Raw genomic sequence first — 13,368 nt, forward strand, 5'->3', positions numbered from 1 at the left:
AGTTTTTATTCTTAATTAGATGTGTCAGAGATTAGTCACTTATTGAAATTTTTATTTCCAAAGAACCAGATCTCAGATTGTATCAGTTCTATCCTTTTTCTATTTTTTTTAGTTCATTTATATCTTGCTTTTATGTTATTTTCCTTTTACTTACTTTCCTTCAAGTAAGTTTTAAAGTTTATTGACTGAGGCATTTATGGTCATTCTTTCTTCTCCAATGATGAAAGCATTTAAAGTGATTTTTTGGTTGATTTATTTATTTATTGGGCCATGCCACGTGGCTTGCAGGATATTAGTTCCCTGACCAGGGGGTTTGAACCTGGCCCTATGCAGTGAAAGTGTGAGGTCCTCACTAGTGGACCACCTAGGAATTGCCATGGTTGACTTTACTATGTTGCAATCCTAGAAGGTGACCTGTGATTCAACCTTTGGGAATTTTTAGAGGCTTTCTTTGTTGCCTAGAATATGGTAAATTTTTATAAATATCTCATTTGAAAGGAAGGTCTGTTGCCTGTTAGTTGGATATAGTATCCAATAAATGTCCATTATCCAATTATATGGAAGAATAACAGGGTGTGTGTTTGTGTGTGTGTGTGAAAGAGAGATAATGAAACTTTCTAACTTTTAGTGTCTTAAACTGAAGTATTCCAGAAGAAATGAAATTATGTCTGGCATTTTCTTGAAAGTAATTTTTTTCAAAGTCATTTCTTCAAAATTGGCTAGAGAGAAGGAAACAAGTATAAGTTTAGTTGAAACAAGATTAGCTTTATGGTATTAACATTTATGGCTAAGAGATGCATGCATGGGTGTATTCATTTCAGCTTCTTTCATTATATCATTCAAAGTTTCTGTCATTTTTTGGTCTATTTGATCACCATAAATCAATAGTTGTTAAATATACTCATTATAGTTTTGCTGATTTTTCTTGCATTTTCAACAATTTAATTTTACCCTTTTTCTGTATATAAAGTAATTTAGAGTTCATGACTTAAGAATTTGTGGGACATAAAAAGAAGCAGATGGCCACTCCAGTTAGGTTAATTCAGGGAAGATTTATAAAAAAAAAATTTATATATTTATAAAAAGATTTATATATACCGTTTTGCAAAGATAATGGACAGGATATAGAAGCCTTGAAACAGCAGGGACCATTGCTTCCCTTGGGCAGAGGAGAGAGAAGATACAGGATCCTGGGGGCAGGGAGCAGTGAGGAAAGGGCAACCTGGTGGGATGGGCCTTGGGTGAGGGCCCAGCCTGCTGAAAGCAACTTCTGCAAGAGGGAGTCAGAATAAACATCTCGGCCTGACTCCTCCCTCCTGTGACCTCCTACCAACGTTCCCCATGGCCTAGCTCAAAGAGAAACTAGTGGCCATGGGAGCCTTGTCAGTGTGTCCACAGAGGTCAGTCTCCTGGAGCAGACAGCAAGTAGAACAATCAAAAGATGTAGCGTGGCAAATGAGAGGAACCAGCAGAGCCTTCCTTCTGTTTGAGTATTTAAAAATGCTGTTCCATTGTCTTCTGGGTCATGTTGTTTCTAGCAAGAAGTTTGCTGTCATTCTCATCCTTGTTTTATATACAGTGTATCTTCTTTTACTCTATTTTGTGTTTATTATTGATTTTAAGTAATTGGGTTATGATATGCTTTGGTATATTTTACTTCATGTTTATCCTGCTGGAATCCGTTGAGATTCTTGGATTTCTGGGTTTCTAAATATGAAATTTGAAAAAAAAAAATTAAGCCATCTTGTCTTCCAATACATTTTCTGCCACCCTGTCTCCTACTCTGGACTCCAACAACATGTATGTTAGACCACTTGGTATAGTATATACAACCTCTGGGATAGTCGCATAGGTCATCCAGCTTCTGATCATTGTTTCTCAGTCTTTTGTTCTTTCCGAACTTCCGTTTGGGTGATTTCTATTGCTGTGTCTTCAGGTTCACTTATCTTTACTTCTGTTTTTATTAAACTCATCCAGTGAACTTTACATTTTAGACTTCAGTTTTGCTCTTTTTTGTGTGTCTTCTATTTCTTTCCTTGTGATGTTCTGCTCTGCAGTCCAGGAAGTGCCTGTGCAGTAAGTTGCAGCAGTTGTAGGCTCCTTGTGGCCCTTCTGGAGGATCATAGCCCTGCTCTGCCTGTTGTCTGAAGTCTACAAACGATTGTTGCATAATTTTGTCCATTTTCATTTTTTTTTCAATTGTTCATGTTGGCCCCAGAGCAAATATGGTACCAGTTACTCCATTGTGGCTCAGCCTTCATTTTGGATAGTTACTGTCTACTATAAAATACTTTTTGCATGGATTTATACTTTGACCAATTTGAATATTTTCATTCTGATGTTCTTTTTCCTTTTTTTTTTTTTTGAAAAATACAAATAACATAAAACTTATCATTGTAACCACCTTTTAAAATTTTTTTTGGTTGTGCCATGTGGCATGCCAAATCTTAGTTCCCTGACCAGGGATCAAACCTGTGCCCCATGCAGTGGAAGTCTTAACCACTGGATAACCTGGAAAGTCCCAGTCACCATTTTTAAACATACAGTACAGTGGTATTAAGTACATTCATAATATTCAATCATCACCTCTGTCCATCTCCAGAACTTTAAAAAATATATATTTATTTTATTTTTATTTAATTTGGCTGTACCAGTTCTCAGTTGCAGCACGTGGAATCTTTAGTTGCGGCATTTGGGATTTAATTCTCTGACCAGGGCTTGAACCCAGGCCCCCTGCATTGGGAGCACAGAGTCCCAGCCACTGGACCATCAGGAAAGTCCCCTCCAGAACTCTTCATCTTGAAAAATGGAAACTCTGTACCCATTAAGCAATAACCCCCATTTTTCCTCCCCAGTCAGCCTCTAACAGCTACCATTCCCTTTTCTGTCTCTTCGATTCTGTCTGTATGATTTTTCTGTCTCTGAGTGTATCACGTAAGTGGAATCATATAGTATTTGTCTTTTTGTGACTGGTTTCTTTCACTTGTCATAGTGTCCTCAAGGTTCATCCATGTTGTATCATATGTCAGGATCACGTTTTAAAGTTTGATTGTGGTTCCACTGTATGTGCATACCACATTTTGCTTATCCATTCATTTTATCTATGAACATTTGGGTGGTTTCCACCTTTCAGCTATTGTGAATAGGGCTGCTAAGAACATGGGTATGTAAATATCCCTTTGAGACACTGCTTTCATTTCATTTTGGCACATATGTAAAAGTGGAATTACTGGATCATATGGTAATTCGATTTTTATTTTGTTATTTTATTTTATTTGTATTTTTTTCCGTAGCAACTCCACCTTTATTAACTTCTACCATCAGTGTATGAGGGTTCTAATTTCTCCATATCTGTGCCAACACTTGTTATTTTTCTGGGTTTTTTTTGGACAGACAGTTCTGATGAGTATGAGGTTATATCTCATTTTGGTTTTAAATTGCCATCCTTGCTTTTCGTCCATCTTTTTTGGCTATACTTACTCCCTTTTATTATTTTTAAAAAATCTATTTATTTTTGTCTGCGCTGTGTCTTCGTTGCTGTGCCAGCTTTCTCTAGCTGCAGGGAGTGGGGGTTCCTCTTTGTGGCAATTCTCGAGCTTCTCACTGCGGTGGCTTCTCTTGTTGCTGAGCACAGGCTCTAGGGTGCACGGACTTCAGTAGTTGCAGCACATGGACCGTAGTTACAGTTCCCAGGCTCTGGAGCACAGGATCAATAGTTGTGGTGCCTTAGTTGCTGGTAGCTTAGTTGCTCTGTGGCATGTGTGATCGTCTCAGATCAGAAATTGAACTTGTGTCTCCTGCATTGGCAGGCGATTCTTTACCACTGAACCACCAGGGAAGCCCCACTCTCTTTTATTTTTAACCACTTTTGTGTCATTTCTTTAGATGAAAGGACCATATCTTTGGTTTATTTTTTGACCTGAGAACTTTTTTCATTCAGGGGTTTAAACCCATTTATATTTATTATTACAGTTGCTGTCTTTGTCCTTTTTTTACCCGATGGCTTGCAAATTTCTCTTCATTTCATTTTTTCCCCTGTATAAACATTATCTTTTCTGTGATTTGGAAGGCAAGCATTGTTTTTTATTATTCCAATGTTCATCACTTACAGTTTTTCAAAGACATTCTTAAGTAGAATTCTTGTAAATAAAGGAATAACTAAAATATACTTATTAAAATTAGCAACAGGAAAACAATGCTTGACTCTATTGGGAATTATGAGGAGGTATTATTTCTGTTTGTTTCCATCTGCTTATTTTTTTTCCATTACTGTCATTGGGCAGAGTATAGCATCATGGTTTTATTTTTTTAATCTGTTTTAGCTCTTCTTTTTTTTATTGTTTTTAGCATGTAGAGTATACATATGTGCGTGTGTGCTGTTGCTTCTTTGTGACCCTATAGACTGTAGCCTTCCAGGCTCCTCTGTCCATGGGATTCTTCAGGCAAGAATGCTGGAGTGGGTTGCCATTCCCTTCTCCATGTTTTAGCTCTTTAAAGTTGATGAACTCTTTCAAAAGAGTAAACAATTTTTTGGACCCATTTTATAGGTCCTTTAACCCATTCTGTGGGCTTTCATCCGTTGTGGTTGGTGGGAGTTTTGGGAGGTTTCCAGCCCCGACTTTTTTCTCATGCAGATAACAGCTCCCTGACTCAGGTGGGAGATCTGATATGTACCTTCCAGGGACAAGCATATGGCTGTAACACTTGGTGTTGCAGAGAACCCTTGATTTTTCTTTTTTCTTTGAAGTTAATCTGATTATTTTCTTAGATGCTGTGGATCCCCTTCTTTATCTGTACTTTGGAAACTAGTCTACTGATAATATCTATGACCTGTTAGTCATCTTTTCATGGTTGTTCAGTTGTTCAGTCGCTCAGTCATGTCCGACTCTGCGACCCCATGGATTGCAGCACGCCAGGCTTCCCTGTCCTCCTTCATCTGCCAGAGCTTACTCAAACTCATGTCCATTGAGTGGTTGATGCCATTCAACCATCTCATCCTGTGTCGTCCCCTTCTCCTCCTGCCTTCAATCTTTCCCAGCATCAGGGTCTTTTCTAATGAGTCGGCTGTTCGCACCAGGTGGCCAAAGTATTGGAACTTTAATTTCTGCTTCAGTCCTTCTAATGAATATTCAGGATTGATTTCCTTTAGGATTGACTGGTTTGATCTTCTTGCAGTCCAAGGGTTTCTCAAGAGTCTTCTCCAGCACCACAGTACAAATTATCAGTGCTTCCACGTTCAGCCTTCTTTATGGTCCAGCTCTCACACCTGTACAGGACTGCTGGAAAAACCACAGCCTTGACTGAACTGACCTTTGTCGGCAAAGTGATGTCTCTGCTTTTTAAAATGCTGTCTAGGTGTGTCATAGCTTTTCTTCCAAGGAGCAAGTGTCTTTCAACTTCATGGCTGCAGTCACCATTTGCAGTGATTTTGGAGCCCAAGAAAAAAAGTCTGTCACTGTTTCCATTGTTTCCCCATCTATTTGCCATGAAGTGATGGGACCAGATGCCATGATTTTTGTTGTTTTGCTTGTTGAATGTTAAGTCAGCTTTTTCACTCTCCTCTTTCACCTTCATCAAGAGGCTCTTTAGTTCCTCTTTGGGGCCGTGGCAATTAAAGCAGAGCCCTACCAACTGAACCTCCAAGGAAATGCCTAAACATTCATATTTCTAGCAACATTATGTTCATGATGATATATGTATTCCCTAGGACAATAGAGGCTTCTCTCCTGTCCTTCATTTCTTTCTGAGCCATCACCCTAATCATTTCTTTTGGCTGCACCTGACTTGCAGGATCTTAGTTCCCTGATCAGGAATTGATCCCAGGCCCTCAGCAATGAGAGCACAGAGCCCTAACCACTAAACCACCAGGGAATTCCTCCTAATAATGCCCATCTTTTTACCAAATTTCTAGTAACTGCCAGCAATCCTTGACATTCCTTGGCTTATTGGTGCATCACTCTAGTCCCTGTCCCCCTCATCATGTGGCCTTCTTCCCTGTATGTGTCTCCCTGTGTCTTCACATGGTCTTCTTAAAAGGACATCAGTCATTGGACCTTGTCTACTTGATTACATCTGTAAAGACAATTTCCAAATAAGGTCACATTCACAGTTCCCAGGGTGGAGGACTTCAGCATGTCTTTTGGGAGAACACATTCATCTCACAATGGGTAGTTTGTATCTTTGTAAGAATTTTCCTATTTGATCTGAGTTTTCTTATTTCTTGGCATTTTATTGTTGGTCAGTCACTAAGTCATGTCCAGCCCTTTGCGAGTCCCTGGACTGCAGCACACCAGGCTCCTCTGTCCTCCACTATATCCCGGAGTTTGCTCGAACTCACGTCTGTTGAGTCAGGAGTGTTCTTAACATTCCCTTATAATCTTTTTTGTCTCTATAAGCTTTTTAATAATATCCCTGTTTCATTCCTGGTTTAATAATTTGCACTATCTTTTTTCCTGTCATCCTAGTAAGAGTTTTATCTTTTCAAAGAACCAAATTTTGTCTAGACATTTATAGACACAAATTTTCCCCTTTATGTTTCCTTTTTGATAGACAGCTTTGCCCAAGACTTTGTCTGGGGAAAACAAACAAACACCATAAAACACCTGCTTTTTATTACGGCATTTAATTGCTTCCTCTCTAGACATGGCCTGTGTGCCGGCTCTTGGCTTGAGCCTTGGAAGGAGTGACACCAGTCAGACCACATATTTTCCTGGGCTCTTTGGCTTTGTTTTAAAATGGCATTTGTATAAGGGACTCTATGCTGCCCGTGTGTGTGCAGCCTGAGTGACACGAGTGAAATCTTACTTTGTAACTTGTACAGTAGTCCATGCGCTGCTGTAGCATTTCTAGAGCACAGAAAACAAAAGACACTTTAGAAAAGACACCTAGTTAACATTTCTGTGTATATTTTTAAGGCATAAACTGGCTGGCTGGCTGGATGATGAAGGTGTAGAAAAGACTCGTGACAGCTATTTCCAAGTGCAAGACTGGCCCCCCCTTAGTGTTCGCAGAGTGCCTACTCTTCCCGGCTGGGTTCTAACCTCCCGGCCAGGAGGCCCCCGTGGCCCAGGAAATGCCCTTCCCCGACCCCTGGGCCTGGAGTGGGCGCTGTGATGACTGTGGTATCTCCCTAGGGCGTCTGTGAGGAAATGACCTACGAGGAGATTCAGGACCATTATCCGCTGGAGTTTGCCCTGCGAGACCAAGACAAGTACCGGTACCGGTACCCCAAGGGGGAGGTAGGTGGGATTTGGGGGCTTACTCCCTGCCACCTCCTGCCCGCCTATGGCCGAGGGCCCTGAGGGGCTCTGCAGCTGCATGGGCAGCAGGAGGGGCCTGGCCTCAGAGGTCGGCCACCTGGCTGTGTGTGGTCTCTGTCACTTCCCGGCTGTGGCCCAGGCTGCAGGCCCCTCCTTGGGTGGGGGATGGCCAGTGCTGCCCCCATCTTTACTCTCCCTTCTTGGGCTGACTCTGTCCTCCCTGCCGCTCCAGACACCACCCCCAGCCCTGAATCCAGACCTAGGGATTCCTCTTCTCCAGATGAGTTGTGGCCACCACAAGTCACCTGCCCTGTCACCTCCCCTCAGACTGGTTCTTGCCTCAGCCCAGGTCCTGGGTAGAGATGGCGTCACCTGGGACTCGTGTGTCTTCTGCTGCTCGGAGGTGACCTGGGGCAGTGGCTAAACAAAAGCACCTCCCACAGACATAGCTTTCTGTGTGTACACGCATCTGTGTATCCATGTAGGAGCCCCTGGGTGTACACGCACCCACGTAGCCACCCAGCAGCCCCTGGGTGTACGTGCACCCATGTACCCACCCAGGAGCCCCTGGGTGTACACACATCTGTGTACCCACGCAGGAACCCCTGGGTGTACACGCATCCACGTACCCACGCAGGAGCCCCTGAGTGTATACACATCCGTGTACCCATGCAGGAGCCCCTGGGTGTACACACATCTGTGTACCCACGCAGGAGCCTCTGGCCCAAATGCCAGGCTGTGCTATCCTTGGGGACAGGACAGCTCTGGGTAGCATCAATATTTCCCCATGTCATACTGTGAGGCAGAGCCCAAATTTAGAAGCAGCCCAGATAACAGTGAAAAGAAACAGAACAGTTGACTGCTCAGAGGATAGGGCTGGGTCCGGGGCAGGGGTGGGGGGGGTTGGTGGCAGGAACTGGTAGGACAGTTAGTTGCCAAAAGAATCAATCTAGGATTTCCCCCAGAAACCCTGGGCACCCACACATATCACCTTGGTGTTATTTCCAATCAAAGTGTGAGCCCAATGCAGCTCCAAGCTTGAGGCCTTTATTTTTTTTCCCTCTGATAGGACCTCTCACTCTGTGCAAAGAGGGGTGAACCCCCCGGGCTGGGTCTCCTAGTGTAAAGCTCTGAACTTGCTAGGCCCCAAGGTTGGTCCATGGGCCCCTTCATGGCACCTGGGAGGCGTACTGGGCTGTGAGGGTCTTTCCTGGGAGCTCAGGTGTTCTGATAGGCTGCACTGTGGGACGTTTGGGGGCTTTCTTTCCCCGCCCCCAAGGCTCATTCTCTGCCCTTCGTGTGCTGTGGGCAGCCAGGGAGCAGTGTCTTTTCCGCCAGTCATCAGTGGACAGCATGTGAATTCCAGCAGCTGAGGGTTCAGCGAACGGCCCAGAGTCGGCAGGGAGGTGGTCCCTTGGATGCAGCCTGAACCCCAGTCCTGCCCTCTTGAGCCTACTGGGAGCGGGCCCTGGGATGGGGGAGATGATCCCTTTGTCGGACTGCTAGTCCTCCCCAACCTCCCAGAAGGGCATTCCAGGAGAAGGTAGCCCCCTCCCCAGGTCGTGTCCATGCCTACTCCCGGAGCTGGGCTGAGAGATGCCTCCCACTTGCTCTTACAGTCCTACGAGGACCTAGTCCAGCGACTCGAGCCTGTCATCATGGAGCTGGAGCGGCAAGAGAACGTGCTGGTCATCTGCCACCAGGCTGTGATGCGCTGCCTCCTGGCCTACTTCCTTGACAAGGCGGCAGGTGCGGATGCGGCCCCCCCCGGGGGAGTGGGGTGTGTGTGAGAGATCGCGGGGGACTGTCACCTGCTCCTCCCCGGTGCCAGCCCTTCCTGCCTGTGTCCACAGAGCAGCTGCCCTACCTCAAGTGTCCGTTGCACACGGTCCTGAAGCTGACCCCCGTGGCTTACGGTAAGGGAGCTTCCCGCACGCTGACCTGGTGGCCAGCCTGGCTCTCCACACGGTTCCTTGACTGTCTGCAAACCCCTCCCTTGAAAATTCTGTTAGAAGCTCATTCCTCCTGCCACCACCCCACCACCTTTCCCTGGTTTGCTTTTTGTTTTCTATATATCACAAATAATGCTTTTAATTATTTCGATTCTCACAGCACTGACATGACAGAAACTGCCAAATCCATGTTTTTGTTTAGTCACTAACTCTGTCTGACTCTTGTGATCCCATGGACTGTAGCCCACCAGGCTCCGCTGTTCTTTGGATTTCCCAGGCAAGATCCAGTGTGCTTTTTTTTTTCCTTTGGAAGGATAACACCCCAGTTTGCTTTTTAATTTTTTTGTTTTTAATTCCTGTGGCCACAGGAGGCCTCCCTGGTGATATTTCTTTAACCATCACCAACCCACAGGAAGGACTTTTCTACTGGTTTTTCTAGAATCCCCCACAAAGCCCCATGGCACCCAGTACCTGAACCTTAGAATATGTACTTCTGCCTTGGGCTCTGCCAGCCGAGGCCTCGGGCAGCTTCCTAACCTCCTTGGTCTTGATTCCTCCCCTTCAGCACTGGGAGAGGCACCCCCATGCGTGGTTGGGTCCTTGGGGCAATAATTGCAAAGTTCAGTGGTAGCTGATGTCATTATAATGTATGTTAATCCCCTCATCCCCCTTTGCACTGAGCGCCTGGTATCATGATGATTTGGCCTTGTGTGCGACAAGCCTGGGTATGGTGGTTTGGGGGCCCTGAGGACTGTGCATAACGACCCCTCACTGAGCTTGGCTTGTTGCTCCACAGACCACCCTCCGCCCCCGAGGTAGGCCTCTTGTCCTCAGCGTGGCTCTGCCTGGTGCCTGGGCTCCTCGCTGAGCCTGTGCTGGGCAGTGGCATGGAGGCTTGGGCCTGACAAGGTGCCTCATCCTTCCCCAGGGGGCCCCCAGAAATGCCTAAGGTGGGAGGTCTAGGGTAAGGCTGAGGCTATGCTCGGTCCCCAGCACCCCAAGCTGTCTCCTGGGAGAAGCTTCTACCTGTGGACCAACTGCCTTTCAGGCGGGGAAATGGATGTGTGTCTTCCCTTTGGCAGGTTGTAAAGTGGAGTCCATATTCCTGAATGTGGCAGCCGTGAACACACACCGAGACAGGCCTCAGGTAGCAGCGGGGTCACTGCTGGGGTGGTGGGCATGTTCTTGGGGGTCCAGGCATGGCCAGGCTCAGCTGAGGGCCTCCTGAGTGAACTTGAGTTTTCTGTTGGTTTCGGCGGGGGCGGTGGTGGTTTCAGGACATGCTGGGGGCCCAGGGCCCCAGCTCTCAGGGGACAGACCAGCTGCAGACCAAGAGATGCCCACAGGCTGCTGGGCCCATATCTGACACCTGCCCACTGACACCCCCAGGAGGAGGGCACTCCCAGGAGCTGGTCCCCTTCCCGACCCCCTAATGAGGATATAATCCCCAGCTAGGTGTTTCTACCCACCTGACCCAGACCTGAGGCAGGAGGAGGAGATGGCCTCACTCTGGGTAACCCCTGACCTGCCTGCAAGGAGCAAGCGGTAACTGGAGGGGCCCTCCCCCTCCCACCTTTATTCTGGTGTCTGTCCACCCACCATGTGCCAAGCGACTCTTGACCCCTGGCTCTTAGGGAAGGCCGGGCTGTAAGTCCTGCAGCTGGGGCTCCTCAGGGTGAGAATGTGAGTCCAGCAGCCGCAGTGATGAGCAGAGCAGACAGCAGTGTCTGTCTCTTCTTGGCACAGGGTCAGTGTTCTGTGTGTCTATTTTTGTGCAGAATGTAGACATCTCTCGGCCTCCGGAGGAAGCCCTCGTCACGGTCCCGGCTCACCAGTGACCGCATCTTGTCCACTGTGACTCCCAGGCGGGCGTGGATCCCTGTGGAGGGCAGTCATTCCAGGCCCACTGGTCTGTGTGTCAGTCACTGCCCAGGAAACGCCCTCAGAGCCATGATTGGTTGGTGGCACCCAGAAGCCCCGCCCCAGCCCACCTGTTTCCTTGTTGGCAGCCACAGGGCTGTATACGTGGTGTCTGACCTGCTGCTGAGCATCGCTTGGCCTGAACGCGTCTGCCCCCGGCCGGTGAGAGGGCTCCTGCACCTGCTCCTCCTGTTCTCTCTCACCGGCCGGGGCGGGGGCTTGTGAAGCATGAAACCCCAAAAATGTGAAACAGAAAGCACTTGCTGTGATGTTTTCAGCCACCAAGGCTGTGCTGCCTGGGTGGACCTGGGGACCCTGCCTGGGTTCTGCTGCCCTTTCTGCAGTCACTTCTGGAGCCAGAGGCAAGATCGTCAGGGAATCCTGAGCTGCTTCTGCCTCCATCAGTGGAGGTAAACCCTCTCCAGCCCACCCTGCCAGGAGCTGAAGAGCCTCCACCACGGCAGGCAGCCCCCTCCACGGGCTAGACCCTGGGGTCCGTGCGTCTGCATCAGCAGACGCTTGGGAAAGCAGTGTGTTCACTTCTGCACCTGGGGATGCCCAGAAACACACAGGGAGGGGGGCATTGGCGGTCACCCTTTCCCAATGATGCCTACACTGGAATACTTGTGGGAGCCGGTGGCCAAGGCCACCCCTGCCCAAATGCTCTCATGGTGCAACGTGTAAGATGGTGCAACACATAAAGACATAAGGACAGAGCTGTTGTATGCGTCCCCCTTCCCAGTGCTCGAGGGAGAGGCTGCCCTCTTCCGCTCCCAGCTGTGCCACCAGCTACCTCGAGTGCAGCTGCCGGTGTCCACGCATGAGTATACACCAGTGGCCACACCTGCATTTGCTGTGAAGGATTTGGAAAGCCTGTCCTGGCATTCATTGACTTCTACCTGGGGGATGAAGCCTGGGAATGGTGGGAGCCGGAGTCAGCCCCTGGTCTGGGAGGATTTTCCCAGCCACATCATCACTTTTGATTCTTGTACGAAAGAGCCTGATGAAAACGATCTCGGGAAGCCTGCCATCACGCCCCTGAGTTCTCTGGAGCCCAGAGAGGTGGGCTGGGCAGTAGATTCCAGCTCCATTTTGTAGCTGGGAGAACAGACTGGCCAGCATCTTGTGAGGCTGGGTGAGAAAGTGTGTGGATTTGTAGTTGGATGTGCTGCTCCTGTCCATGGGTGGTGGTCCTGGGTGAAGTCAGGCCCCAGGATCCCGTGACCCTGGCCTGGGGTGATGGCCTCAAGTGCCGCAGCAGCTCTGGCCAAACCCGGGTGGGGAGATGCCCAGGACAGGGCTGTGGTGGGACACTCCATTGGAGCCCCAAGCTCCCTAGACCTGGGGCCAGTGGGCCACCTGCTGCCTTTGGGACTCGGGGACTGCAGCCTTAGCTTCTGTGGCCGCCTTGGTCTTGGTGACTTCTGGCCATGCTTACTTGTTGCCCATGGTGGGTCCCTTTTCAGTGGCATGTCCATCTAGATGTCACCACCTCTCCGGGACCTCAGGCTCACTGAGGTGAGACCAGCGAGGCCTCTTCTCTCTGTTCAGAGGGCTGCCAGGGCCAGATGTGTCACAGGGCTGGGAGGGGGCAGAGGGAGGTCTGGGATCCCGGCAGGGGCTCACCCCGAGCCGACTCTCTGTCTGGGCAGCATCCACCTGGCCAGCTGCCCGCTTACAGCCGGGACGGTCCATGTGGTCCTATTGCAGACATTTTTCCTCCTCGTCCTGGAATGGATGTTGTTGGAACTCAGCCACTCATCACACTGTGTCCAACATTCTCTGCAATAAATACTTAAAAAAGAAAGAACACCCTAATGTTGTGTCTTGTGGCCAGGTCTCCCTTGGTGAGATATTCTTTCCAGCAGCTTACAGACCCCCATGCTGCACTCTCTCCCAGAAAGTCTGGGTGGGACCCTTCGTCCAGCTCCCACTGCCATGCCTACCCATCCTGGGAGCAAAAACCTTTCTGCCCTGGAGTGAGCCCTGGGCAGGACCCGAGTTTTCTCTGGGCCAACCCAGGTTGCTGGGCCCTTACCACTGGGTGAGAAACAGACATAGTGGGGATCTGGGGTCCCTAGAAATGTGGGTCATTAATACTGGCATCCTTTGGGAGGGGTTGAGGATGGAGGGGGTACACAAGGCTGTGGGTGGAGCGTGTTGGCTGGTTCTCTGGTGTTTGTTGCTTCTGGCCTGGGGAAGATGGTGACAAGGGGTACCCTTTCCTCTGCCTCAAA

At 48.3% G+C, this 13,368-nt stretch overlaps 1 protein-coding gene across 3 annotated transcripts in view; it reads left to right on the plus strand.

Annotated features, from left to right (window-relative positions):
- PFKFB4 (6-phosphofructo-2-kinase/fructose-2,6-biphosphatase 4) overlaps window positions 1–13,368 on the plus strand; it is a 39,761-nt gene extending 26,393 nt beyond the window's left edge. For all 3 annotated transcript variants that reach the window (XM_065933770.1, XM_065933771.1, XM_065933769.1), the window contains exons 10-14: window positions 7,134–7,238; window positions 8,879–9,008; window positions 9,113–9,175; window positions 10,294–10,358; window positions 10,990–13,368. In XM_065933770.1, coding sequence (XP_065789842.1) covers window positions 7,134–7,238; window positions 8,879–9,008; window positions 9,113–9,175; window positions 10,294–10,358; window positions 10,990–11,049 — 423 coding nt within the window. In that variant the 3' untranslated portion in view covers window positions 11,050–13,368. The remainder of the gene's footprint in view (window positions 1–7,133; window positions 7,239–8,878; window positions 9,009–9,112; window positions 9,176–10,293; window positions 10,359–10,989) is intronic.

Source organism: Muntiacus reevesi, chromosome 4, assembly GCF_963930625.1.
Source record: "Muntiacus reevesi chromosome 4, mMunRee1.1, whole genome shotgun sequence".
Taxonomy (NCBI): Eukaryota; Metazoa; Chordata; class Mammalia; order Artiodactyla; family Cervidae; genus Muntiacus; species Muntiacus reevesi.